This window comes from Scleropages formosus, chromosome 3, assembly GCF_900964775.1.
Source record: "Scleropages formosus chromosome 3, fSclFor1.1, whole genome shotgun sequence".
NCBI lineage: Eukaryota > Metazoa > Chordata > Actinopteri > Osteoglossiformes > Osteoglossidae > Scleropages > Scleropages formosus.
The window spans coordinates 17,272,879-17,300,752 of record NC_041808.1 but is presented as its reverse complement, the minus strand read 5'-3'; the positions used below and the strand labels follow the sequence as shown (position 1 = coordinate 17,300,752).

At 42.0% G+C, this 27,874-nt stretch overlaps 2 protein-coding genes across 3 annotated transcripts; one reads left to right on the top strand and one right to left on the bottom strand.

The window, feature by feature from the left end:
• The first annotated feature begins 60 nt into the window (after nucleotides 1–60).
• On the top strand, nucleotides 61–7,624 carry LOC108935176 (plasminogen activator inhibitor 1 RNA-binding protein-like). Of its 2 annotated transcripts, none has more exons than XM_018753559.2 (8): nucleotides 61–424; nucleotides 1,800–1,989; nucleotides 2,558–2,695; nucleotides 2,784–2,852; nucleotides 3,409–3,483; nucleotides 3,885–4,062; nucleotides 5,327–5,506; nucleotides 6,144–7,624. In XM_018753559.2, the coding sequence occupies exons 1-8, from the start codon at nucleotides 169–171 to the stop codon at nucleotides 6,201–6,203; spliced, it is 1,146 nt and encodes a 381-aa protein (XP_018609075.1). In that variant the 5' UTR covers nucleotides 61–168; the 3' UTR covers nucleotides 6,204–7,624. The 2 variants fall into 2 exon arrangements, with proteins under 2 accessions (XP_018609075.1, XP_018609074.1); XM_018753558.2 differs by having other exon boundaries at nucleotides 2,781–2,852.
• A 716-nt stretch (nucleotides 7,625–8,340) lies between these two features.
• Nucleotides 8,341–21,699, bottom strand: LOC108935175 (interleukin-12 receptor subunit beta-2-like). Its single transcript, XM_018753557.2, has 15 exons — nucleotides 21,313–21,699; nucleotides 20,880–21,158; nucleotides 19,922–20,036; nucleotides 19,661–19,842; nucleotides 18,896–19,038; nucleotides 17,589–17,727; nucleotides 13,987–14,063; nucleotides 12,856–13,060; nucleotides 12,069–12,257; nucleotides 11,890–11,988; nucleotides 11,658–11,807; nucleotides 10,841–10,978; nucleotides 10,508–10,604; nucleotides 10,112–10,196; nucleotides 8,341–9,920 (listed from the first exon to the last, which is right to left on the bottom strand). The coding sequence occupies exons 1-15, from the start codon at nucleotides 21,389–21,391 to the stop codon at nucleotides 9,417–9,419; spliced, it is 2,481 nt and encodes an 826-aa protein (XP_018609073.2). The 5' UTR covers nucleotides 21,392–21,699; the 3' UTR covers nucleotides 8,341–9,416.
• Between the last annotated feature and the right edge of the window lie 6,175 nt (nucleotides 21,700–27,874).

The following is a 27,874-nucleotide window of genomic DNA, read 5'->3' as shown; positions in this document are numbered from 1 at the left end:
TGAAAAAAACTACATACCCCATGAAGGGTCAGTACAACAGTCCCGGATGTCAATCGCGCCGGAAGAGAAGAAGGTCTCTTTCCCGGCCATCTTGAGGTATTAACCCAGCGAGTTGTTCGCGTCAAGCCCCGTAGAATCGGAGGAGAATCCCGCTGAAGGGGCGCCATCATGCCCGGACATCTGCAAGAAGGCTTCGGCTGCGTCGTAACCAATCGGTTCGACCAGCTATTTGACGACGAGTCCGACCCGTTCGAAGTGTTAAAGGCTGCAGAAAACAAGAAGAAGGACGCGGCCGCGGCCAGTACCGCCAAGACTGCAGCTCAAGCCGCCAAGCAGCCGAAAAAAGAATCCCAGAAAGACAGGAAGAATCCCCTTCTCGACAAGAAGGAAGAATCCCAGGCTCCAGTGTCTCTCAAAAAAGAGGGTAAGGGTTGCTTGGAATGGAAGGAACGTACTGTTACGCGGCTCACGAATAATATGGCTGGATCATGGCAGTGTTGCTGCAGCGTACTCCCATGAGGTCAACATGAACATGGTTCCTGTTGTGAGCAGGTTCGAGGAGGATGGCCCACGCCGTGCGTTGACGGCCAGTAGTACTTGAATACTTGACTTGTCTTGTGTAACGCTGCGTAGAGCTGTCAAGTTTGACTCAGCTGCATGATTTTACATGATTATGTCGTCGTGCTTAGTTACTCGCACTGCTTTCCTTTCCCAGCAAAAAGCCAGGCGCGAATCTCTGTGTTTTCCGCTAGCTTCTTCGTTTCGTACCTTAGGCCGGGAGATTTCAATAGTAACTGCGCATTTTTTGGGCACAGGGTGATAAGCGAGCCCGCTCGCGAGCTCCTGGCTGAACACACAGCCCCAGAGATCGATTCCACGGATTTGTTACGTGAAATGCTTAACGTTTACATTAAGTTACCGTGCAGTGTACGGTTTTAAGTGTGCCGTGCCCCGGGTGTGTATGTGTGTGTGAGACTGTACAACCCCGTCTCCTGATCGCGCTAGTACATCCGATAATTGACCGTCGGTCGGCGATCTGGCGGTCGCCCGGTTCCGATGGGTCGGGCGGCGGCGGCCTTGCTTCGGCGCGTGAGCCCTTAGTTAAGTTTGGTTCCGATTGGCTTAAACTTGTGAGCGTGTGGATCACGACGTCACGCTGTGGGGCCGCTCGTGACGCGGTGGCTCATTGAAAAAGCCGCGTTTTCCCCGCTTTAAATGTGACCCTCACTCTCTTTATCTCTGCAACACACTGCTTTGGCATGGTGTTCCTACTCCAGGTTTGCTTAGAGACGCAGCCTAGGCTGGGAAGCGATAAATGCAAGAGCATGCATAATTATAAGGGCAATACCGGACTTCCTTGGCTTTCACGCAGCCAGTTGTGCACTGAAAAGTGCCTCTCCTCTTTGTATTAGCTGTTTGTCTGCTCAGACCCATGTGGTCTCAGATTAGCTTTTCAGTTCTCACAAAGAAGTTTTGTTTTGTAGTGGGTGGGGACCGGGTGGTGTGTCATACCAGCCTGCTCCTCTTTGGACACGTTTGGAGTGTGACAGCCTGCTTTCACACTTCATAGAAAGGCAAGTTAGGCTTCGTAGGTAAATATTTAAAAGCCGCTATTTATATAATCCTGTCACACAGTCTTTAGTTATGACTTTCCTTTTTGTTGTCAATGCAGAGTAGCATTTAGGCTTTCTGTGCCTAATATGAATTCCTCCCAAGAAAGTCTAAGGTTTTTTTTTTTTTTTTTTTTTTTGGTCATTTAAGTTATCATTGTTTGTAGGAGCTGCTGTGATTTATTTCAGGTATCAGGAGGGTTGGTCGACGACCGGATCAGCAGTCCCCCCATCCAGGGCAGCAGGCCTCCCAGTCACAGGGGGCTCCGGGGGAAGGGCGCCCTGTGGATCGGCGACCAGACAGGAGGCCGCCGCGTGAGCGCCGCTTTGACAAGCCTTCTGAGGACAAGCCAGAGGGAGCAGAGTTCTCGGCAGAGAAGTAAGCGGTTATACTATTGTGTACTGTCGATTCCTTCACTGCAGGGTTAAATTTGCTTTTCCTGGAGGAGCTTAATTGGTCACAATGAAACTGTCCATCTTTTGGGTTGTGATACTATGAAAACGTTTGCGGTAAGAATGCAGCTGTTATACATGGCTGTAAGTAACATTTTTAAAAAATCATAGCTGTTAGTGGTGCCAGGGATTTTATTTTTTTTTTTAAACTGCAAGCTCTTAGAATAATTTTCCATGTGGCTTGTTGTGCTAATGCTGATATGCAAAAGATTACTTTTCCCCCTGACAAAGCCTTGTTTCTTTTCTTCAGGCCTGACTTGCATAATATGCAGGTAAATGTAACATACCTTTAGCACAACGGGCCATCGCCATATCTGGTAGAGCACTGTGGGTTTGGAAATGGGTACATTGAGTAGTGTGTTTACGGTTAACGTAAGTAAATGTGACAGGTGGTTACAGGTCACTGGTAATTAAATAATACAGAATAGTATTAAAGCAGGGTCATTTTGTAAGGTTTGTGTTTGTGGCTCAACAGTAGTGACTGTGTCCTGCAGGTCTGTTGGGGACAGGCCTCCTCGTGGGCGTGGTGGAGGCCGCGGTGGTCGAGGCCGTGGACGTGGCATGGGCAGAGGAGATGGCTTTGACTCTCGTGGGAAACGTGAATTTGACCGGCACAGCGGAAGCGACAAATCGTAAGTCATTTGTGGACATCTTGTTTTAAAAATGTTTGCTCATTTTATCACCAAAGCTCTAAGGCCAGTTTTGTTTTTGGTTCAGCAGCCTGAAATCTGAGGAGAAGCGTGGCGGCAGTGGATCTCACAATTGGGGCACAGTTAAGGATGAGCTGACGTGAGTCTTCCGGATACCTTTATTCACACAACATATCTTGTCCTGTTCTTCTGGGCTGCAGTAAGTTCCCCATCTGTTGAAATTGTCAGCAATTTGAGGTATATTGTCAGTTATATTATCAGTTGAATACTAGTTTTTCAACCTTTCATGTCATGTCCAATTGTTTACGAGACAAAATTGCAGAAAATGTTAATTGGTACAGTTTACTTTTTAGTTTCTTTAACTTGCTTTTCTTAGGTAATATTTACATGATTGTGTTTGAAATTTTGTACAGTGTGCAGTCTGTTTTACTGTTGGGGGTTTTTTTGTTATTCTTGGTATTGATGTTAGAATACTTAGCTTTTATTAAACATTTCATGTTTGCCTAGTGCAGTAATTTAATATTTTGTCATTGGTTTTCACACTGCTATTGTGCATGCCAAAACGGTAAGCGGGTAAGTTAACTGTTTCAGGAGCAATAACTTAAACTTGATATCCACTCTAATGGTGATGTATTTAGCCACTTTGACAGGGTTAACACCTGAGGAATTTACATGTCCTGTTTGCTGTTTTTCAGCGAACTGGACCAGTCCAATGCTACTGAGGAAACCCATGAGGGAGAGGAGCCTGCACCTGCTGACTCTGAGAATAAGTACGTGTCGTGATAGATACCTTGCAGAGGATCTTTCAGAGTTGCCTAGATGGGTTATGTTTCCATTTTTAAATAATTAAGGTGTATCTGGAATGACTAATTGCAGAGTTTGAGAGCATTCTACCCTGCCAGAACTGTGATTGAGGATTCTTGTTCTACTGACTTGCATGTTAAGATGAACTGCCAGGTCTACACCCACTACAGTACTTGCTCTTGAAATTGTTGCTATGGATAAGATATTTGATAACTTCTGCTGTATGTCATTTATTTGTTCAAAATAAGTGTTATGTGCCGTGCGTCATGGTGTGACTTAAAGTTGTTCCTTTTTGTCACATGGCACTTATCTGCCCAGTGGAGAGCGTGACACTACTTCGACGTAACATTTTCGGCATGTGCTCCAGGGAGAACGAGGTGGAGGAAGTGAAGGATGAGGGCCCAAAAGAGATGACCCTTGATGAGTGGAAGGCTATGCAGGATAAAGAGCGGGCCAAGGCTGAGTTCAACATTCGGAAGCCCAACGAAGGCAATGACGGCCAGTGGAAGAAGGGCTACATTCTGCACAAGTCAAAGAGTGAAGATGTGAGTACCTCACCTTGGGTAGCTTAGGTCTGTGTTCAGTGGTGTTGGCACTTGTATGATTGGAACTTTACACAACGCAGCTGCCACTGTCATGCAGGAACTGAAGCTTTATAGAGGTTGCAGTTTAAAACACATCCAATCTATATTTAAGATTTTTTTCCTGAGTTTTCACAAACCCTTTAGAATCTTATCTGCTGTGTTTTTATCTCAGGATGAATCAGAAGCTTTTATGTTGGTCCTAATTGGTGTTGGTTTGCCAGTCATGTAAAGGGAGCCCATGTGTCCTCTCTCCTCCCCTGCTTTGAACACATGCAAAGACTACCTTTACTACAAGATGCTCATTCTCTTACATTGTTTTGTTACAGGATTAAGAAATGCAAATTGAAAGAGTTACGATTGTCTGTTTTTCCCTTTTCTTACGGCAGTCCCAAACAAATATAAATTATTGAATGCTTTGACTTTTTATGAAGAACTTCAGTGTCCTAAATATCATTGGTTTAAATGAAAACTTTATTTGATATGTGTATGCTCAGCAATTCATCATCAAAATATTTTCCAGCAATGAAGGGAGATGATAGTTTATATAATGTATGAGTTACCGAGAGTGTGTTTCACTGATGTATGGATGAGTGACCCATTGTAGGTAGTGTATGTAACAGTGTAAGTCACCTTGGTGAATAAGGTGTGTGGGCTGATAACACTACATAGAGTTCATTGGAAGTTGCTTTGGAGAAGAGTCTGCTAAATAAATAAATGTAAGTTTAAACTACTTACACTGGAGTCATAATGAGCCCACAGGTAGTTTACATTTATTCATCTAGCAGACTCTTTTCTCCAAAGTGATGTTCATACTTGCTAAAAATGGTATTTGACTCATAACTGATTTTAAAATATTATTTTGGCAAATTTCTGCCAAAATGCCCTATAGTTCTATTTTTAGCAGTATTTCTTAATTTATATAATTTCAGCACGTTGCCTATAATGACGAGCTATTTCAAAATTGCAAACCTCAGCTTTTTAGTCAAGCACCAGCATGTCTGAATAAAAACTGCATAGTGTTTGTTATACATGGCATGCTGCTTAGAAAATACTGAATAACCATGACTTGGGGGATATTATATGCTTTTGTTATTTGCATGCGTTGGGTCCCATAATATACAACTTTGATATTGTTACTCCATCTCTGAGTCAAAAATGAAAAGGCAATGCTGGCTGAAACAATACTGTGCTACACAGCCTTGCTCATTGCGTTGTGCATCTGCAGGGTAATGCCGAAGAGGTCTCTGGTGAGCACCACTTCCGAAAGCCGGCCAATGACATCACATCCCAGCTGGAGATAAACTTTGGAGACTTGGGTCGTCCGGGCCGTGGCCGTGGGGGACCCCGCGGTGGAAGGGGAGGCCGTGGTGGAGGCAGGCCAGTGCGTGGGGCCAGGCCTGACAAGGTGGGCTGGATGTGAAACCATGTACATAGACAAGTCTTGTTTTTATCCTCCATAGGATGTATTGTCATTTATGCACTTTCTGAGTATACTTCTCCTGTGTGTAACGGGTTGCAGGAAAAACTGCATCAGCAGCTTATGATGATAAATGCCCTTTTTTATTCAGCTGGCTGCTTATTCCATACAAGAATATTTTGCCCATAATGCAGTAATTTTAATTCCACTGCAGGTCATTTATTCTGTGCGTTAGCGCTGCTGCGTTTATGAGATGTTCCAGGTCAGAGATACACACTCCTTGTCAAACTCAGAAGGCTTTTGTATGTTAGTGGAGTCAGTCTGGCTGTTTTTTGATATGTCTGGTTTATTAACCTCTGTTACCTTGGAAACAATAATGCTATGGGAAGTAAAGCCTAACGGTTTGGGGAAATATGCATAAGACAGTGAGGAAGGATCTGAAGACAAACTTAAAAATATAACATTTAAAAGGCAGAAAATGTTTTGTCTGGGAGTATTTCCCACTTCTCTGTAAGAAATAATTTGATCCACTCTGAAATTTTGTAGGGAAAAAACCCATTTTGAGTTTTACACAAGGGTCTCCTGATGGCACTCAGCTCAACACCTCTGTCTGTTCCATTCACAGCCCAGCGGTGCTTCTGTTCCCAATGTGGATGATCCAGAGGCGTTCCCCGCCCTGTCCTGAAGAGGCCGTCGTCAGCCGAAGCCCGCGCCCCTCCGGGCCCTCCTTCTACGAGGCTTGCATGCAGTGGAACCTTCAACTCTATAATTTAAAAAGGAAAAAAAAAAAAAAACAAAAAACAAAAACAAGACTGTCATCCATACCATTCACACTTGGGACTGAATTTTAATGGTTTTAAAAGACGATAAAATGGAAAAAGACTTCTCTTGCTACACTGAAGCAGATTATTGGTAGAGGTTTTGTATTTAGAAAACACGGTAGCAGGGATGTTTTCATACAGTATTTTTTTCAGAGATTATGCATTCATTAACTTTTTGTATTGCTGCTTGAAAATATGCATTTCCAAATATAGGTGTGAAGAGTATCAGTTCATGCTGTTCCATGGTTGCTTTTTTCCCTATTCAATTACAAGTTCCCCTTTATCCCACTACGGATTACACTATCAAAGTGGTAGGGATTATATGTCAGTAGGTCCACTAGATCTACCAAAAATATGCTTAAAAAGTTGATGCATCAAAGAAAGATGTACAGAAGTGCTTTGGTTTTCATATATATATATTTTTAGAGTAAGTGAAAGACCTAAAGTGTACTCCTGCTATGAAGATATTTTTCTTAACTATGTTTTCTTCTATTTGTGCAGTGTAAGTATATCCCTCTGGGTTTTTATTCGATATTTTATTCTGGTGGACCATTAGCCTGTGTGTATGAGAACTCCACCAAGTGTTGTTCTTGGGTGTAAGGCCTGACTTCTATACTGTTCTGGTTTCTTCAAATAAAAACAATCACTTAGCCTTAGAACCAGTACTAGAATGTGTATAAAATGACCACTTGACATTTTAAATATTTTGTCAGTTGCTTCTCTAAAACTGGTTCTTTTTAGACTTGAGGTTCTTTTCATCAATAGATTTCTGCTGAGCTCCATATCTTGCACTTCCCTTAGTGGAATCAATATGAACTGGCACCAATTCTGCTCCTGAGTTAATCCCACCATACCGTGAGGTGTTTTTTTTTTTTTTTTTTTTTTTTTTCTTTTCTCTCCCCCTCCTCCCTCTGTGATTCCCTTTTTCCCCTTGTTGCACAGCAGCACTACTACTGCATAATTTACTGAAAAAAGACATTGTTCAAAGTGGAACAATCAAGTGCTACAGAATGTATGAATGCTAACCCTGCTAATTAACCTCTATATTTAAAAATTATTACAATTGGACTGTGATGGGGCAATTTTTACCCTGGGGGTTTAGTCTGAACACTACCATGAGCAAAACCAAGCTTTGTACTTCGTGTTGGTAAAACTCGCAGGCGATGTACAGACGGATGGCTGAAATGTTGCTGTAGAACTGTCAGGTCCAGCTGCATTGGGCTTCCTGACTTGAGCCTCCCTTCTGCAAACACCCTTGTTCTAATAAATTGCTTAGAAGTGTTCAGTGTGTGCTGCCCAAAGCAGTGAGTAGTGTGAAATGATTGCTGTTTCCTGCTTTTATGAAAGTATGCACTCATAACTGATAGCAGACTGTACATGCTCATATATGGTGTGAACCTGTTTAGCATTGAGATTTTGTATTACATTGTAAAAGCTACTTGTAAAATTAGCTACACCTGCATTCTTAAGCCTCTTTCGAGGGGGTTTGTGGTCCTGGTCCCGTTTTCATTCTGAATTGATTTAATAATTGGTCTGATGAAGCCTTGTTGCTCAACACTAACATTAGCTGCAAAACCTGGAAGCACACTGTGTTGTCAGCTGTAAAGACCAGGGTCAGGAACCCCTGCTTTAGCTGATTGCATAAAGCTGATCACTTCACCTTCTCAGTCTATTGTGAGCCTTGCCATCAATATATACTTTTTCTTTTTTACTCTTGGAATTTTAGGGATTGCTTTACACCGTTAGCTTTAAATTGTGGAGTCGTTAACGTTTTTAAACACTTCTGCAGGTTTATATTTTGTGGTCGTCCCCCCCCATCAGACATTTCTAGAGTATGTTCTTAAAGCACTAATGGGCAACAACCACTACCGCTTTTAAAATACCCATTTCCATGTGCCCTTATTGTTTTCTCAGAACCTATTGCTCTTTTCTCTGTAAGGGTTACTCAGACTTGCAATAGTCAGTTCAAGTGTTTTGGTAATATATATATAGTTTTTTTTTTTTTTTTTTTTTTTTTTCCTGTAAATACTATGTGGTAAATGGAAGGTTTTTTTGTTATTGGCAGCTTTGGCAACGAATAAATCCCATCACAAACGGACAGTAGACCTCTATATTAGCCAACCTAAGAGCGGATTTGGGAATCAATGTGTTATGTTTAGCGTTGACAGTGAATGAATTTTTTTAGGGCGGAGGGCCTTGGGGTTACACACACACAGCTGCGGATGACAAGAGCCAATGGCCGTCTTCCACGGACACTGAAATCTAAGCACTGTCCTTCCAGGACAGTCACTACACTGGCCATCTGTCAGTATCTCATACACTATATGAAGCTGAGTATTATATAATGAAGGGGCTTGTATACATTGTTAAAGATTAATTCCAGACTGTATTTGCAGGTGTATTTTTCATTACATGAGTAACAACCACACTTTGTCCTAGTTTTTCAGACTGTTAGAATTAAATGTGATAGTGGTGGCATAAAATAGCATTTGTCAGGTCCATGTGTACTACAATCAGATGTCAGTCTTACCCTGCATTGTGCACCATGGTTTTTAAGCCTTTGCACTGCCTCCCCTCCACCCCACAATATGTTGCATGTTGTCCATATGAGTGAAAATGTATTGCTAACAGGATGATGTAGACACTCCTGTCAACAGAGCATTGTTGAGGGTTCTAGTGTTGTGGTGGTTTTAGTGTAATATACCAAGCTCTTCCAGGTAATGGTTACATTTGGACAGCAAAAGCATCAGACTACAGCTTTCATTTGATATTTGCTTGAATGCCTTGCAGCATCTGGTCTAGGGCAGCCTGCGTTTTGCTGTGTTCTGTTCACTCATGCTTATGAAGGTGTCCTGTGGAGTACTTTTGTTACCACCCATAACTCAATGCCACACTTATCAAATAATGCGGCAAAGTAGAGACTGCTCTGATCTCAAATGTCCCTTTGAGTGTCCCATAATGAACAGATTCCTGATAGGTATTCAGTTGGTATCATAACAATAGAGACTAACAACAGATGGCAAGAAAACTAGTGCAGTTCCCCATTTCTTTGAAGAAATACAGATGTTTTCACTGATTTAATGACCATTCATTAGTTCGAACATGTTTAAGTCAGGACTGTCTGTGAAAGCTTTGCAGTTTATCTTCACGTCGTTCAAAGTCAGCTGTCCGCCACCCAGGAAGAGAGGCTGTATGAAGGGTCCCTGAGGACAGGGAAAGAAATCACCCAGGCAGTCGTCCTCATCCTCGCCTTCCTCACTGTCCATGTCCTGCAGGCCATTGGAGGTGATGTAATCAATAGACTTGAGTATTCCACAATTCTCCATCTGCTTGGAACCGTTTTCTGAACAGGGTCCATCCATGTCAGAACATGGCAACAGGTACAAGCTCAGTGCTCGTCCTTTTGTGGGACTGGGGGCAGGGGAACTGGAGGAGCCAGGACCCCATGTGATACCTCCAACAGGCAAAACGGGTTCCGACATCTCCCTGGTCTCTGGGTCCTCCTGTATCACCACCGTTGGTGGCTCTTCGGTGGTTGGCGTGGAGCAGAGATTTAACTTGTAGTCAAGGAGCAACTGCCCCTGCAGAGAGAACATATGAAAAAGGGGTTAGAAACAAACACATTTGAGCAATCATGTTTCCATGGTAAGATGGGAAAACCTGGCATCAAACTTAGTCAAAAAATATGGCTCCAATTGTACTCAACATGGTGTGAGGAACAAATATGGACTATATACTCTTTTAATAAAGAGTATTTTTGGGCGCCGTGTACCTTTGCTGCTGCACTTTCCTTTGCCCATTTGCTGTTGGCTGGATCTGGAATGGCAGCTGGTATCATCCAAAAACACGCAAGGAGTCTACGAGTAATTGAAAGCCATACATAACTTTAAATATCACAGTAACAGTGTGATACAGTATACATGAATGTTGTGCACCACTCTCTCTCTAGAGGGCAGTATGTTGCCAGTTTGTTTCCATTAATTCAGGATTCTACGCTTGAAGTGCTACGTCAGTAATCCCTTGTCAGTCTGTTATGTCAAATGCAGTTCATTGAACAGATTATTATTGAACTCAGGCAGTTGTTCCTATTGTTCTCTAATCTGTGTATTTGGTCGAGTGCATATGATGGCATGGAGAAGGACAGTGAATTAATTCTGTGGCTAGCTACCTTTGCCGTACTGCGGAGATGCAATACAGACAACATGCCAACGTGACGAAGCTTAAAATCCCCATTATGATGGCTAAGACATGCTGATTCTCCTCTTCTGAAAAAGAGCCAGGAACATTATTTTGTTTGAGCTATGACACACAGATACAGAACAGTGGTTGAATATATTCTTGTTAACTTTAATTGCTCTATATCTAGCTGTATATAAGCGTAAATAAAAAATGAGACACAGTAAACAAGCAGATAGATCTTTGCAACACAAAACTATTCAAATTTCAGTCTTCCACAAATTTGTGTTCTGGAATAGCTTCACGGCACCTTGCACAAACTCACCTTGAGGGATGATGACGAAGTGGCAAGAGTTTCCCTTGGCTCCCCTCATTGCATTCATCCAGCCTGTAATCCAAGCCTCATATTCACCAGGAGGCAGTGCCTCGGTTGTGTACTTCCTAATGGAAGGGGGAATTGGACCTAAAGCAGAAAACGTTCATATGGTTTTCATGAGCTCAGTACCTCTCACAATTATTCAATTTCAAATCAATTTTTACATAGCACTTTTCTCAGTAGAGCACTGAACGGAGTCCAAATTATAACAAAAACAAATTAAAAAAGCAGCAAAAATGCTGGAGAACTACAGCCAAGTTGGCAACTGAGGAGAGGTAAACAAAAAACTCCTGGCCAAAAAATTGGGGAAAAAAAAAATCAGCCTGTGGGGTTCAAGTACTAGTGACCACCGCCATGCCTAATGGGTATTATAGAGTCACTGCAACGGGCCGCTATAGATGGTGTTTGAAAAGAAACAGAGTGGTACATCACACAAGACGGCTAGACTCTTCAAAGACAGAAATCACAGCCCACGCTCAAGGTGGTTGATTCAGCGTAGTAAAGCAGTCTTCAGGGTCTACAAGGTGGCTTCTAAGAATTTCATATGATTTAAGTGACACATAAATTACAACAGCCATCAGAATTTTTATAGTCTACTACAGAATTACACATTAATAGGCCTTTTTATTTTTTGTGATAGCCTTACCCCCCAGGGCAACTTTAGACAACCTTTTCAACAGAACCATTTCAGAAAAAGGACCTTTACAGGAAAAAATAGCTGAATCCTCTATCCCTGGACTTGAAACACAACTGAGACTATACTTACCATACTCCTTCTGACTTGTTCTGCTCTTGAGGAAGATTTTATATCTTGACAAGCAGCCACCCCTCTGCTCTTCAGGAGCTTCCTCCCAGTACACAGTTACACTCAAGTTGCTCCACGTTTTTACCCTGGCATTGGGCCCTTGGGCAGGAGCTGAGTAAGAATACACAATCAGCAGTTAAACCTTGTTTTTTTTTTCCTTACAAAATGCGATGCTGAGAATTTGGGCCCTTACCACACAACACAGAGCAAACATCCAGAAAATCCCCCTTCCCTACTCCTTCTGCATAGAGGGCATAGATGGAAACTTTATACCACGCACGAGGATCAACATCTGGAGGAGAGAAGTCACGGTTGGTCTTTGTCAAAATCCAAGTTTGAAACAAACATGAAAAATTCCTCTTCTTTTCTCACTTGTGACGGTCGTCCGAAATTCCTCGGGAATAACCCTTTTCCAGCCGAGCTCCCTTTTTCGGTTCGCTGCAAACCATTCCACAACGTAGCCGCGGACAGGCCCTGCAGTGGCAGGCTTCTGCCAGGAGATGGCGAGACCACTCGTGTTGCTGTGCGGACGGCAGGCTACACTTTGAGGTGAAGGTTTACCTGTGGGTCATAGATGTGAAACGAGGTGAATCAACGCGACACCCAGGATGTCTCTGTAGCGAAGCAGTGTCAAAGAGATCCAGAATTCATATCAATGGTAAACTGAGGGCGGAGTCACTAAACGGGACATCACACAGGATGAGTCTGTGCCACTTCAAAGAACATGCTCTGAGGTACAATGCCAAAGTGAAGAAGCGCAGCCTTTATAGCCCTTTACAGTCATGTGAAAACTGGGCCTGTTTAACAAGCAGAGCACTAAATAATATTAGTAATCACACAAAGGAGCTAAAAAGTCATCACCACTGAAGTTTAAAGGTAGTCAGGACTAAGAGCTACTACCTTACACTTGAAGGTCAACTCTAAATTGCTCTTAGTATGTGACTCTGTGTGTGGCTGCTCTGTGATGGACTGGTGTCCCATCCATTGTGTACCAGACTGCTGCGACCCTGACTTGCACAAGCGGATAAGGACAGACAGTGAGTGATTTTTTTTTTTTTTTTTTTTTTTTCTTCTCACAAACTCTGATTTTCAGAAAGGCTTTGGACTTCTTTAAAAGACGTCTCTTCTCAGACGCAGGGCCAGGAGCCGGGCTCTTCACCTGTCTGTGGTGGAAGGACCACGTGGGCTGCAGGGGAATGGCCTTTGGAATTGAAGGCAGACAGGGTGACTCTGCACTGAGAGCAGCTGATCTGTCGACTCAACTGGCTGCGGCTGATGTTCTCCGTCCTCCTCTTCTTCTGGAAGTCCTCAACTGTGAGTCTGTATCCTAGGATCATACCTCTGGCTTCGGAATTCCGAAGCTCCTGCGTGCAAGGACAATGTTAATCTGAGTTTGTCTGTTAATTTCTGCATCAATGCTTTGTTTGTTTACTATTATTATTATTATTATTTCATAGATATTACCACTGTGGAAGGAACTGGGGGGTCATGTGGGGCTGAGGTAATTATGAAGGCTTCTACTGCTGCACTCAAAGGACTCAGGTTCAAATCCCTTCTCCTGCTGTAGTACCCCTGATCAAGGTATTTACCCTCAATTTGGCAAAAATTACCCATCTGTGCAAATGCGTAAGTCACTGCAAGACGCTGAAGATTATAAATTGCTCCAGAGAAAAGCATCAGCTTTATAAATGTATGAGGGCAAGTGAAAAAGTATCCACAATATTAAAACGTAGTCAAATGCAAATTATTGCAGACTTACCCTTATAAAGATAAACGTCACAGGAACGTCTATAAACCACTCGCACTGCCACCACACCAATACTGTGACAAATGCTGTGTTCCTGGTTTATTAACCAGGAGCGTAACGTAACGTTACCCGACACGTGCTCCCCGAAAAGGGCAGCTTCCCTTTGCCGACTGTTCCCATGCAAATGACTGGTGGGCAGATCTGTCATGCGCTCACCGTCATTTTGGGGGAGGGGGAACATGTGTCATTTCTTCGAAGGGCATGTTCACTTTATTGTAAACTGAAACTGTCTGTCAACACATGGTTTCAGTCAAACACCGCAGCTGCGGCAGGCCCCGTCACACCTGTCAGCAAAGAGACTGCGGACTCGCACCGCCATGTGCTTCTCACACTTGAAAAGCTTACTACGGAAGAAAAAAAAACTCTAGAAACACAGGACAGGAAGAGGGCAGCCGAAGTGAAGTTTCATACTGCGTGGTCACTGGGAACCTGGTTTTCACAGTGGTCTCACACAGAGGTGACACTCAACATAGATATACTTGCCTTCCAAAGCAGCTGGTAAGACTTCGGAGGATGAGGAGTTTCCTGAACATACCAAACGTCGGGTTCCTTCTGGGGCGCTGCAAAGGAATGGAACGCTGGGATGATGGGAGCACTCAACCAGGGCCATTCCACACCCTCCACCCGAGTTTTATATTGCTGTACTCATATGCATCTCAAGACTCATTTATTTACCTGGTGATTTTCTACAAAACTGCTAAAAGGTGAACAATTATAGCACATGCATAAAAAAACAGATGACATCAGCACAAAAATGTGTAAGTACAGTTAGCTCTAAGGCCTCATTTCAGAGCCAATCCAGGATATTCAGCTAAAAAAAAATACATAAAATCATCCCTTTTCATTAACCACTTATCCTGCACAGGCTGGGGGGGATTCAAACTTGTGCCCTAACAACTTGGGTGTCCTGATGTAGCAGCTGTACTCACTGTACAACCATGCGACCCATAAAAAAAAAAAAATATATATATATATATATATATGTGTGTGTGTGTGTGTGTATATATATATATAATATATATATATGTATATGGACACACACACACACACAATAAAGTCTAAATATAAGTTCTCGGACATGTATACAGCTAGCCCTTTGGTTAACACATAACTTACATGTTTATTAACATTTAAATGATTGTTTATTTATATTCACATTTACCAGGCACTTTTATCCAAAGTGAGGTGCAACTCAGGATAAACAGAAGTAATCTACATTTCACACTGGAAGAAGAGTTTATAGATGCAGACACACGATTGTGGACGCACAGTCACTTTGTCCAATACCCCGTTTTTGTCGACCTAGGTGACACGAACAGCTCCATATAGAGTTGATAGGAAATACGAAGGTGATCCTAGCAGATAGTGTGACGTGAATTTACCCAGCTCACTCCTTTTATTCACGCAGAAATATTTCATAACGAAGTCAGCAAACTTGAGCATTTCAATAAATTAATATGAATTATTTTCCGTGCTACCAACCACGACATATCTAAACTATATCTTCTTAAAGGACGTCAGCGATGAGTAATAGCTGAGCAAAAAACTCTCAGTCAAGCAACTGCCACCAGTGGGATAAAGTGACTCAGAGGACTTCGCCAGGACGGTCATTTCTATAGCATCGTACCATGTAGCCAAAGTTAGAAATTAAATACACAAAGGTGTTCACATATTTTTAGAGAAAATATTGAAAAGAATACAAAGCCATCAGCTTTTCAGTGCGCAATTCCAAACTTGCAGTTTTTGAAAAGTGACATTTATTATGGTGGCATGTGATGACAGCCTGGGTCCCAGCATGCACCTTTCAGGAGCTCATGCTGACCATGTGCTTTACTACAGCTTACTACACTATTACTTACTACCCTTGGACCTCTTTGTGTAATCCTTCTGTGCTCTTCTGGGGAAAAAATGAACAAAATTCCGGATTAAGGAGATTTGAGGACATTGCATACTGGAGGTCAAATGAAAAACGCATTTTGAGTTGCACAATGGATAGCTAGACTCCTCCCAGGCTGAGGGATGCCTCAAAAGCAGCACATAACTTGCTCACATAACATCACACAATTTGTGAGAGGAAACTGTAAATCTCACACAATCTCTAAGCATCTGTACTTTCCAATAGCCGCCTCTTCCTACTTCATTTTCACTTCTTCCCTTTCCTCCGCTGACGCTAAATGATGCCCCTGCCAGTAGTTACGCGCTGTAACTTGTTTATTTTGAAAATAATGATGCAGTGGTGACTGGTGAAAAGGAAAACTATTCATTTATTTCCTCCAAGCTTTCATATTCTCAGTTTCTATATTCTCAATTTAATCTATTTAGTCAAAAAATCCCAGGAGCAGCAGTGTGGTCATTATGGTCACAGGCATGTAACATCATAGTAATCTTAAGAAATGGATTTTGTCTGAATTATGTAAAAATATTTACGGTAAAACAGAATAAATTGCTGTGAAAAAGTATTTGCCCCATCCTGATTTCCATTGTTTTTGTGTATATCTCAAACTAAATTGTTTCAGAAATTAAAACAAAATCTAACATAACTCAAAGGAAACCTGAGTAAACACGAAATACAGTTTTTAAATGATAATGTTATTTATTTGAGTACAAAAGTTATCCAATACCAATTGGGCTGTGTGAAAATGTACTTGCAAATCGATGAAACTACATTCATAATGGGGTGCGGCTGGACTAGATGCAACCAGGCCTGATTACTGCCAGCCCTGTTTAATCAAATCATAACTTAAATAGAACTTTTTCAACAGCATGAAGATGGTTGAAAAGTCTTACCCAATAACACACTATGCCAAAGTTGAAAGAAATTCGAGAAATAATGTGGAAGAAGATGATTTAAATACATCAGTGTGGGAAGGGTTACACTGGTATTTCAAAGAGGCAAGGATAACATCGAAGGAACTACAGGCCTCTCTTGCATCAATAAAGGTCACTGTTCATGACTCCACTATCAGAAAGACACTGGGCAAAAATGGTATCTATGAAAGAGCGGCAAGCCGAAAACCACTGCTAACTCAGAAGAACATTAAGGCTCATCTGAATTTTGCCAAAAACACACACTGATGATTCTCAAACCTTTTGGGAGAATGTTCTATGGGCTGATGAGTCAAAAGTGGAACTGTCTGGAAGACAGGGGTCCTGTTACATCTGGCACAAACCAAACACCAAATTCCACAAAAAGAACATCATACCTATGGTCAAGTATGGTGGTGGCAGTGTGATGGTGTGGGGATGCTCTGCTGCTTCAGGGCCTGGGCAACTTGCAATAACTGAGGGAAATATAAATTCTGCTCTCTACCAGAAAATCCTAAAGGAGAATGTCCAGTCTTCAGTCCGTAAGTTGAAACTCAATCACAACTGGATTATGCAGCAAGACAATGATCCAAAGCATAGGAGTAAGTCCACCTCTAAATGGCTCAAAAAAGCAAAATTAAAGTTTTGGAGTGGCCTAGTCAAAGTCCTGACTTGAACCCAATTGAGATGCTGTGGCAGGACCTTAAATGGGCAGTTCATGCTCAAAAACCCTCCACTGTAGCTGAACTAAAGCACACACATTTCAGAACCGCTTGTCCCATACGGGGTCGCAGGGAACCAGAGCCTACCCAGTTCTGAAAAATAGTGGGGCAAAATTCCACCGCAGCGCTGTGAAAGACTGATCTCCAGTTATCGGAAGCACTTGGTTGCAGTTATTGCTGCCAAAGGTGGCACAACCAGATTTTAAGTTTAAGGGGGCAATCAGTTTTTTACATGGGTGATACGTGTTGGATAACTTTTTTTGCATCAATAAAAAAATAAAAATTCAAAACTGTATTCTGTGTTTACTCAGGATGCCTTTCTTTAATGTTGTATTTTGTTTGAAGATCTAAAACTGTTTACTATGAGATATACACAAAAACAGAAGAATTTAGAATGGGGGCAAATACTTTTTCCACAACACTGTATTATATATAATAATATCTGTGTGTATGTATATATATATATATATAAGACATTTGTATATATATATATATATTATATGACACACTATGCCATAAAAATAACTCATATTAATCCACTTTAGGCTCAAAAGTCACCTTCTTCCTCTGTCCTTCTCTTAACAACTTGGCTCCAGTCACTCCAGACTTCTCTCTCAGTGCTCAACGTGCACCTGCTCTGAAACTCATACTCTGTAAAGGGCTCCAGGTTAGTCACATTCAGATGCTTTTCATTTCCCTGCAAGAAAAAAAACAGGGATTCACCAATACATCATGCAGTCCTTTAGTGTCAGTGTGAGCGTTGCCATTAGAAATCTAATAAGTGTGGCATCTGAAAATTCAGTACCACTGTTACCATTTGAATTTTAAATGCAGCTCAAAAATGACTGAAAGCCAACCTTTATTTTGAGGTTATGTTTGTAGCCATAACGCAGGTGTACGACAGTCAACTTGAAACTTTTGTTTTATGGAAACAAATACAAATGACTAATATGACTAAATATCACTGGTTATAGATGGCAAAATATATGCCATATGATTCAGTTCCTATAGCAGCCAAGAGCTTTTAGCTTTGTGTTCATTTCTTCCAATCCACCATTAAGATGCTTCAAATGTACCAATAACAGTTTATAAGAAAACGACGGTCGAATTGGTTAGTCAAAAATGTTGAAAACCGAAGAGTTAAAGCAGCTTTTCTTAACCACCAAGGAGTAATTCCAGTGTTTTTTCCATTATGCATTAAATTCATGCCTGTAACCTGTAAGCATAAGTTGTGATTTGAAATGATGATGACAGCTCTGATTTCCAAGTATTTTTGACAACCGCAAGATATCATCTTAAACAGGGTATGGCCAGTTTCAGAACTTGACATAGGATTTTAAGTCATATGCAAATATACATTTTCTCTGAAGCCTGAAACACAGCGGCCCTGAAGAGTTGAACCGCCAAACCTTGAGACAAACATTTCAACACGTTACTAAACAGCAGGCACCTTCCCAAAACCACAGATGCACATGTAGTACATTTTTCTTTTTCAGAAATATTTAATAGACATAACCAGCACACTTACATGTAATCTTCATTCCATAATATCTTTGGGAAATGCCCACCATTTGTCATACACATGTTGTACGGAGGTTACGTATTTGGCTTCATAACTAGAGGGCAATGGGGGTTAGGATGGTTATGAAAACTCCTAATATTGCTTTCAATGACCAGCTGGCAGCACAATGGTTAGAGCCGCTGCCTTCAGATCTGATGGTCAAAGCCGTTGCATCATTATCACTTGAGCTACATTAACTGGTAATCATATGTCCTCACACTTTTTCATTTCGATTGACACCGTTTGGAATGCAAAATACGGGGATTTTAGCGAAAGAACTTAATTCAAGATGAGTACGGCTTACGCTAATGGAGGAACTGATCCAGTTTCCGTGAACGGCTCTGTGCTGAATCTGGAGCAGCTGCGAGGCCTGCTTTTCTTCCCAGTGGAGGACACAGAACGAAGAATCGCAGTTCACCCGTGTGATAACTGGGGCCGAGGGCTTCGCTACACACACGCGGACACACACAGAGAGACCAAATAAGAATGTGGAGTCATATGTGACTAACTGAAACATCTGAAAATTTCATAGCACTTTAAGCATATGTAGGTATTCCATTATCTTTTTAACAGTACATTCATTTGCTGTTAGCTATTTCACAACTTAGAGCTGCATATTAGACCCATTTGTGTGATGTACACCTTTTCTGAAATATTGTTCTCTTGGTTACCAGAGAACAGTTGTGTCCCAGTTGTGTAACTGGGTGCTGCGCTACTTATTTCCTCATCTACAGTCCAGTACAATCTCTGAATAGTCTACAGAGCTCAGCGTTAAAAGGTGCCCTCCAGAATTTCATTTTGCACAATGCACCGCTTTGATTTTTTGCACAAAATATATTTTATACCCAAAGCAACTCATGGTGTGCTCGATTTAACAATTTCCTTCAACAATGAGCTCTATACAAGGACAAATGTGTCAAGTGTAAGCTAACTACTTTAATTTGCTAAGCAAATGATGGATAATGGAAATGAAAAACTAATAAAAATTAAGGTAACATGAAGAGGTGTACCCAAGTACCTTACATAAGTCACTTTCTCAAAAATCTCTGATTTATATTAAAGTTCGTACCGATGTCAGCAAGTGCGAAGTGCAGCTGAGCAGAGGACACATTCCCCAGGCTGTTGGACACAGTCACCCAAACTGTGTATAGGGACTGCGAGTGCAACAGCCTTAGAGTCACCGAGGCAGTGCCACCAAAAGTGAGGTCAGGCTGAAGTCTTTTGGTCTCGTTATGTGCGCTACTCTTCATCCTGAAACAAAGCAGAATGTTGGATAAATCTGCCAAAGCCAATAATGTCTGAAGGCAATAAAGACATTTTCTTCACTTACATCAAATATGACGTGGTTTCAATGCGGGGATCCCTTCCGGTCTTCCACGCGCATGTTGTATTTCCACGAACGCCCTCCTGCACGCAGGTCAGATTTCGAGGGACGTCAGGCGGATCTGTGTCGAGAGGCAATCTCACTGGACAGGCAGCAATGGTCGACAACCAAGAAGTCTGACCGATGGCCTCCAACGGAGCGCAAGCCGCCGCACCTTTCTCGAACATTTTTTTGCAGCGTTTCACAATAAGACACTTTATTCTGCAGGTCAGGTGTCCCAAGACCCACGGAAGGACACAAACCGTGCTGCAGTAAGATGCACTTTGACTAAAAAAATAAATAAAAAATAAATGTGAAATGTTAAAGTGAAAATGCTTCTCTTTTATGACCTTTTTTTTGAAGAAAATACTGCAGAGGCACAAATCTGTGTAACTGCACTACTGCGCGTTTCCTACAGCAGTGAGAAGACGGACGGACGGACGGACGGCTTGTTGCTCCTTCGCTCCTTCCCTTCCATTACTGCGCTGCCACACTACTACATACACATACACACACACACACACACACACACACGCTTTCACTGGAGAAATCGTCGACAGTGTTTGCAAAACAACTTTATTTCATCTTTCTGGTTTTACAATTCTGGTTCAGGGTCATACTAGGAAATTTGCGGAGGTCGGTCTACATGATGATGATGATGATCACGTCATGATGAACTTGAAGCGCGTTTCCCCTCCTCGTGGAAAAAACATCCCCGCTTTACGCCCTTCCAAGTAACACTCGGGTATATTATTATACATATACCATACCGTACCGCAGAACTGTGAACCGCACGAACATAACTGAGGTCTCTCTCATAACCACCGCATCATTACCAGACTCACTCTGGCCCAGAGTGTTTCAGCCTACGGAACATTTTAATAAAAAAAAAAAAAAAAAGTTTTTTTTTTAAATGTTTACTTACAGCCAGCGATGAGATCCAGCCCGCACGGCTCCAGGCAACACACTCCGTCACACTTACAAGCAAAGCTTCGGTTCGCGTCGATGTTTTTGATCTGGAAAAACAAAGTTGTCGCGTTGTGCTTCCTGGTTTCCGAGATCTTCCTCTTGTCCAGGAACATGTGCATTTTGGTTTTCGCGCAGTCGCCTTCGTTGCTCTGCCGAAACACGCAGTACACTCCAAATGTGGACCCCAGCCGGACCACGGTGCCCACGGTGGAGAAGGCGCTGCACATTCTTCCGGCTGCAAATTATGAAATAAGACAAGATAAAGACACACACACACACGACAATATTAAATATATCATCATGTCACTCACACTTCTGGCCCACTTGCTGTGCCGCTCAGTGAAGTGAAGCTGCTGGTAAATTAAGTGAAGTTTGTCGCTGACACACACCTGTTGTTGAAGTTCGAGCTCCGGAGACACTGATCAAAGCGAGCAACGCGAACACCGAGCCGAACCGCATTGGACCCATAATCCATCCCTCCCTGCCTCCGCGTCGCACCCGGCACCACCGCTCCGCTGGCTGCCCTTCTTCTTCTCACACGCCGTTCGCACACCGGCAGCATCCGCGTACACTCCGATTCATGTTAAACTAAGTCCGCTCTCTCGCGCAGCGCGTGCTCGCGCGCTGGCCCAAAAGCAAAAAAAAACGCGTCGAGGAGCCGTGGGAGCGCTCGCGCGCCGCTAATGACGCGCGATTAATCGTGCGCTGTTAATCACGCAGGATCATTAATAACCCGCCATAATAGCCGTTAAAATAACGGCCACGTCCGACTGCGCTCGCATTTGCCTTCCGAGCTTTTGAATGACGAGGACCCGAGGGAGTGGGAGTTTCCCTTTGTTGGGGCCCGCGTGCGGTTCGCCGCGCTCTGTCACCTCTCGGCGTTCCCGCTCACTGCTCGTGCGCTTTTTCTGCGCGCGTGGGGGGTGAGGTGTCGGGGGGGAGCGCCGGTTCTGGGATACGATGCGAAACGGCAGCTGGAGGGCAAAACGCCTGTTCTGGCACAAGTGCTTTTCAGAGATGATACCGCTTCTCCGGTCCCTTCTCCATAACTCAAGTTATACACAAAAGAAAACACAAAAATGGGAACATATGCGAAAGGAGGAACTTCTACAGTCAGGCACTGCTTAAAATATCACAAACAAAGCTCAGTTTGTCTTGCAAACCTCCACGAGCATGGATGGATGGATGGTTGGATGGATGATGGATGCATGGATGGATGGATGGATGGATGCATGGATGGACCTGTAATGAGTATTGCCCATAATTAATGCCCATAGAAGTGCTAAACAGGTGCCCTCCTTTTGTGAACTAAAGCAGAAAAAGACCTATAAGGCCTATTTTTGTCATTTGACCTATAAACTGGTTGTGGTTTTGGTGTTTGAGCATAGGATTGCCACAGCTTGCAAAAGTGAGGTCAACTGTGTGTGTGTGTGTGCGCCTGCTGCCTCCCTCCCTGTCCATCTATTAGCACAGAATAATAAGTACTCTTCAGCATATTTTTTCACAGCTTCTCTGTACAGCTTCTCCTCTGTGTTTAAAGGATAATATAAAGGTTAAAAACCCAATATTTTATTACATTTTTGTCTCAGGTGTTATCGTGTATAATATCGGGCACATTGATGATGAATCAGGCAGGGAGCTATTAAAAATGTTATGGAAATTAAAGAAACATTTCAATGTGAATATGAAGCAGAATTTGAGTTCGTGCTGTTGTTTCATGTGTCCGCCGTAGGGAACAGACAATCTTAAACTGCACAACTGGTAAAACGGTGTAATGGTTAAAGACACACTTGCCACCTGAAGGTAGATCAGCACCTAGGAGCTGGCCTTTTCTTGGTACCACTGAGAAAGGTCATTCACCTGAACTGTTCCACTAACGTAGCCTGCTAAATAAACTGATACATTTTAAGGTGAGCAATGCATTAAGAAAATAGTTCCTTATCTTTGAGTGTTACCTGTCCAAATTATTATTATATTGTAATTTCTATGGTTGACTCAAGGCTGAGCTTACTTTTCCAAATTGAGGGGATTTGTTACATGCCGCATTCCATTTCCAATGAAGGACTGTGAGAGGACTTCCAATGTAAGAGAACTTGTGCCACAGTAAGCCCCCCCACCCCACCCCACCCCACTCCACCCCACCCCACCCCACCCCACCCACACCACATCTTCATCCAGTCTCTGTGGGGAGTGTCAGCTATTTGTAAAGGTCAGATCTCACTGAATGACTGTAAAACTGTCTCTCAGGTCAGGAGCAAAACACAGAGGAAGGAACTGAGAGAGAGCTCAGAGATTCTGTCTTGCTTAATACAACTTGTAGAAAAAATCTTTTCAAGACCACATTGCGATTTCAAATAGAACAGAAAGGCTGGATTATTCTGACCTCACTTTGAATTAATCTCTTTGGAGGAGTTTGCACCTTATTCTATTACAAAAAATGTCCCTGCTATGGATTTGTCTATTTTGAGAGGGCTTACATTAAAAAAAGAATAAATCACAGAGGTAGTTGTCATGATTTTATTATCATATTGTATATGTCATATTGTGTGGTGTATATGAAAAGTTTATTGTTCAAAAGTCCAAATTGACTCAACAAGAGTAAATTGCAGCAAAAACTTCTGTAACTGTGAACTTCTATCTATCTATCTATCTATCTATCTATCTATCTATCTATCTATCTATCTGTTTGTTTAAAAACTGAACATACATTTTCTTTTGTAAACATTTGGCTGGAGATTAATGGCCATAAATCATTCCTAATTCATATCTTTGTATTTCTGCAGTCGGTGATAGCTTATAAATCATAAGAATACTGTAGCTGTCTGGAGTGATGGATAAAAACAATCTTTATCAGATATTAAGCTAATTAAAATGTTTAAGAGATGCAGATGTGTACAGTACCACTAAAATACAGACATTTCACTTGTCACTACATGTGTTCCATTATTTCTGACAAGGAACACTGGTTTCTCATAATTTTTAAAGATGTAAACATTTTTCTGCTTTTAATTTCATTTTCTTTACTGTTCTATTTTCTAAAATGTATGTCTTTTGCAGAGTGAAAATGAGCTATGTTTATACATACAGCTGTATAAGCAGACAGACAGAGACAGAAAAGGGGTGTTCGACCACCATCATTCTGTTCATTTCCACAGTGTTTAAAGCTAATTTCTGGTATTATTCAGTGTCGGTGATTAATAATAAGATGTGGATCATTGCATACATTTGTGGAATGAATTAGTCAGTAGGTGCCATTCAGAAGAAATTTGTGGAGAGTATTATTTCTATTTTGAGTGATTTCAATCATTTTAATGTAGCCCAAAGTTAATAAAAATGTTTAAATAAAATATCTTGTAAAGTGTTTTCTTTATTACAGCTATAAGCAACACATTTCCATAACCTTCTAAATGAATTGAGGAACATATGTTTTATGAAGCCTTAATTGAGTGTACAGGGAAAAAAGTGGCCTGAAGTTGAAAAATATTGGACACCCATAAGAACTGGTCAATGGCATTGAAGGTGAGCTTGGTAAAATGACACGTTTTTATTTTCAGTAATTTTAAATGACACTTTTGACGTTAATACAAAATAATACAGTCGCTACGCTGCAATGTGCTGGCATCGTGTCCAGGGGTGTGCCCTTTCTCATGCCCTGTTTCCAGGATACAGAAGACCAATTGTGTTTGTAAATATGTAATATTCCACTTTTGAATTCACAAAGATTTAAAATGTACAGTACATTTATTTGTAAAATCAGTCAAGCCAAACTAATATCAAATCAAATCACTCCTTTATCTATATGTCAAAGTATGCAATGTGAGTAAAAACTTAAAACCAGTGAAATAATCAGTTGTACTCATTATAATCATTGATGATTATATTCTGTGGATTGATGCTGTACTGTAGGTCACTGTGCGAGAGTGCGGTGAATGTTAAGGCTCTCCGAACAGCGTCGGCTCACCTCTTGCTTAACTTTCAGACAAGTAAGCATTTGAAACGTGCCTTCCTGCTGCTTTTCCTTCCTGTCAAATTCTAAGTATTGCTGTGTACTCTCCTGACACGTCTCTGTGACACAGACCACCCCCAATACCACTAGATCCACTTCATACCAACGCCACAAGCTCTCGCTTCAGCTTCCCACTCATGTGGCTCTAACAACTGCACGCTCTTCATTATTGTCTTGATACAAATGGAAAGTAATGCACCACCAAGTTCATGTTCAAGGCCTGCGGTACTGATTGGGAAATACAATACTCGGATAGTATATGTACAGTAGTGTCTTCCCAGCCCACTGTCATATTTTTTTTAGTGGAAAGAGGGAGTATTGAAACACAGCCTCCGCTGCTGCGCCCACTTACTGGAACTTACATTGCATCAATTTCAGAGCTTCTCAAAAGCCAGCTGTGCTGCAGGGGTTCATTTACATGTATTTATTTAGCAGACACTTTTCACCAAAGCAACTTCCAGTTAACTCTATCTATGTAGTCAGCCAACACACCTTATTGACCAAGGTGACTTACACTGCTAGATACACTATTTACAGTGGGTCACTCATCCATACATCAGTGGAACACAATCTCTCTGTGTCACTCACACAAACTAGGGGTGAACCTGAACAGCATGTCTTTGGACTGTGGGAGGAAACCCACGCAGACACGTCAAGATCATGATACAATCTCCACACAAACTGAGCGGGAATCAAAGCCACATCGTCTCGCACCACCAGGGCGCTATGAGACAGCAGCGCTACTCGCTGTTCCACTGCCGCCTCGCAACAAGCAAATCTATAAACAATACATAATAAAAGTGATAAAAGAACACACTATCGTCTGTGCGACATGAGCTTCCATTGGGATGTACGCGCTCTTCTCTAAAAAACGCCTTACATTTCTGCGTTTCTACACGCAAGTACGTCCGCTTCGAAGCGCAGATATGCAGCCACAGGGCTGCGTGACGCGCACCACGCAAGTGCAACCAGCGCTGTGGTTCGGCCGACACCGGCGCTCGCTTTAGCGCCCTCTGGGCCTTCGCTTCAGCTCATTTTTGAGCGCCGACAGCATAAATTCTGCCGGAAACGGCCTGCAGACTTTGAAGCCCGACAGTAAAAGACGAGTGGGGGAAGTAGTGTGTAAACAACGCACGAGTGTTTGTGCTTGTTGCGTTCTATAACCGTAGGACTGTGCGCTTTAGGTTTTCCTCAGAAGAGCGCGACTCCCGCCTGCGCTGCAGCTGCAGCACTGCACGAGGAGAGACGCCGCCCTCCTCAGGTCGCTACGTTAAGATTAACGCGATGAAACTCGTGCGCTTCGCCGGTGGCTCCTCTGCTTCCGAGCGCATTTGCTGCCAGACGTCTGTTCGTAGTTTCGTTGGGCTGCAACTCCAGATTTTCATTGTTAAGGCGCACAGTCAATGAAAGGTAAATAATACAGACCACCTGCTGTTTATTCACGAGTAAGCATGTGTAAAAACCTGAAACAGAGGTACTGTGTCAGAAAAATGTAAAAAAAAAAAAAAAAAAGAAAAACTCTGCGCGATACTTGTCTTGTATCGCCAGTCCATGATAAAAACTGCTTTCCCAGTGGGTGGGTTTGGGGCTGGATACACGGATGTTAACCCATTAAAGTGTAATACTTTTTTAATGAAAACACTGCATCGACTCATTTAAATGAGTGAAAAAATAAAATAAAAACAGATAATCTACGAAACCTCGTATTTAGTTCCGATTGTTTACTGATTTATCACATAAACATGTCTAGTGTTTGTCAATAGAAACGTTCAACTTCCTTCCTTCCATATACAATCTATATGTAAGGTTAATAATAAAGGAATATTTGCAGGAGCTTTAAACACTGTAGCTCCTGTCTCTCATTCGTGTTCCTTTCGGTGCATTAACTGCAAATGGCCATGGCATGGAAACGGAAATTTTACAAAATAAAACCGTAAAGACATTTCAATTAGAAATGAAAATAAAATAAGTTCGATTAAATTATTAAAATATGAAATACTAGGTTTGTATCTTAGAAAATTTTTAACTTGTTTAACAATGTGTTATTCAAAAAAGAGAGGATGGCTGCACATACTGTTTCTATTTTTATTAGTATTATTTTACAAGGAAATATCACACCTTTTAAATTACTTTATTCAATACCATAAGAACAAATAACAAAAATAAAACTTCCAGCATTCCACATCAAACACAAAACATTTTCACATCTCGCTACAAAACCATCTCCAAACATGAACATGACAGAGCCCACTCACTTCTGCAAACATCTTAAATCACTAATACAAAAAGTAATAAACATCAGAATTTAAAAGCAAATATAAATATCCATTATGACAAAAAGAACCTGGGACTTTAAAACCCTTCACCAAAAGGTGGTTTAAATACAAAGTTTAAAACATGTGTACCACCCCAAGTACCTAGGCACCCATGTCAAAACCCGCACATTCTGATTGCTCTGTCTATAAAAACATAAAAATATTAAACATTCATACGACACACCTCTAAAAATGAAACATTCTAAAATCTAGAATACCATAAAATCTACCAATTAAAATCAATTACTCAAACAATTTTTCTAAACAAAAATCTCCATCCTCCACAACTGTCGGGTGGGACTCTTCCCCCGGCCCTGACGAACTGAATCCAGGGGGAGACCCCACCCGAGACAGGTCAATAACTAATAAGCCCGAATAATCGGGTACTCCTATGGAGAAGGGAGCATCTTTCAGCCTTTTTGAGGAGTTGCCGTCAAGACCGGCACCCCCAGTGTAGCACCGGAGATCATCCCAGCCTCCCTCCTGCGCCTTTTCTTTTTCCTGGTCACTCCCATAAAGTCCCGTAATATACCCGAGTGACCAGGTGTGTCCTTCTTCTCCTTAACCCGGGACCCCTCAAAAGTGCCCAGCAAAGAAGGAGACCATGCCACACTGGCCCCGGATGACCGC

What these genes read in the sequence shown, in the direction of transcription:
- LOC108935176 (XM_018753558.2), top strand. Translation starts at nt 169, where the DNA reads ATGCCCGGACATCTGCAAGAAGGCTTCGGCTGCGTCGTAACCAATCGG. An exon ending in CACAGCGGAAGCGACAAATC is followed by an intron (nt 2,696 to 2,780) that starts GTAAGTCATTTG and finishes TTTTTGGTTCAG; the next exon opens with CAGCCTGAAATCTGAGGAGA. An exon ending in ACAAGTCAAAGAGTGAAGAT is followed by an intron (nt 4,063 to 5,326) that starts GTGAGTACCTCA and finishes GTGCATCTGCAG; the next exon opens with GGTAATGCCGAAGAGGTCTC.
- LOC108935175 (XM_018753557.2), bottom strand. Translation starts at nt 21,391, where the DNA reads ATGGGTCCAATGCGGTTCGGCTCGGTGTTCGCGTTGCTCGCTTTGATC. An exon ending in CTTCGCACTTGCTGACATCG is followed by an intron (nt 19,039 to 19,660) that starts GTACGAACTTTA and finishes GCGTGTGTGTAG; the next exon opens with CGAAGCCCTCGGCCCCAGTT. An exon ending in GGATCAGTTCCTCCATTAGC is followed by an intron (nt 17,728 to 18,895) that starts GTAAGCCGTACT and finishes TTTTTCTTGCAG; the next exon opens with GGAAATGAAAAGCATCTGAA.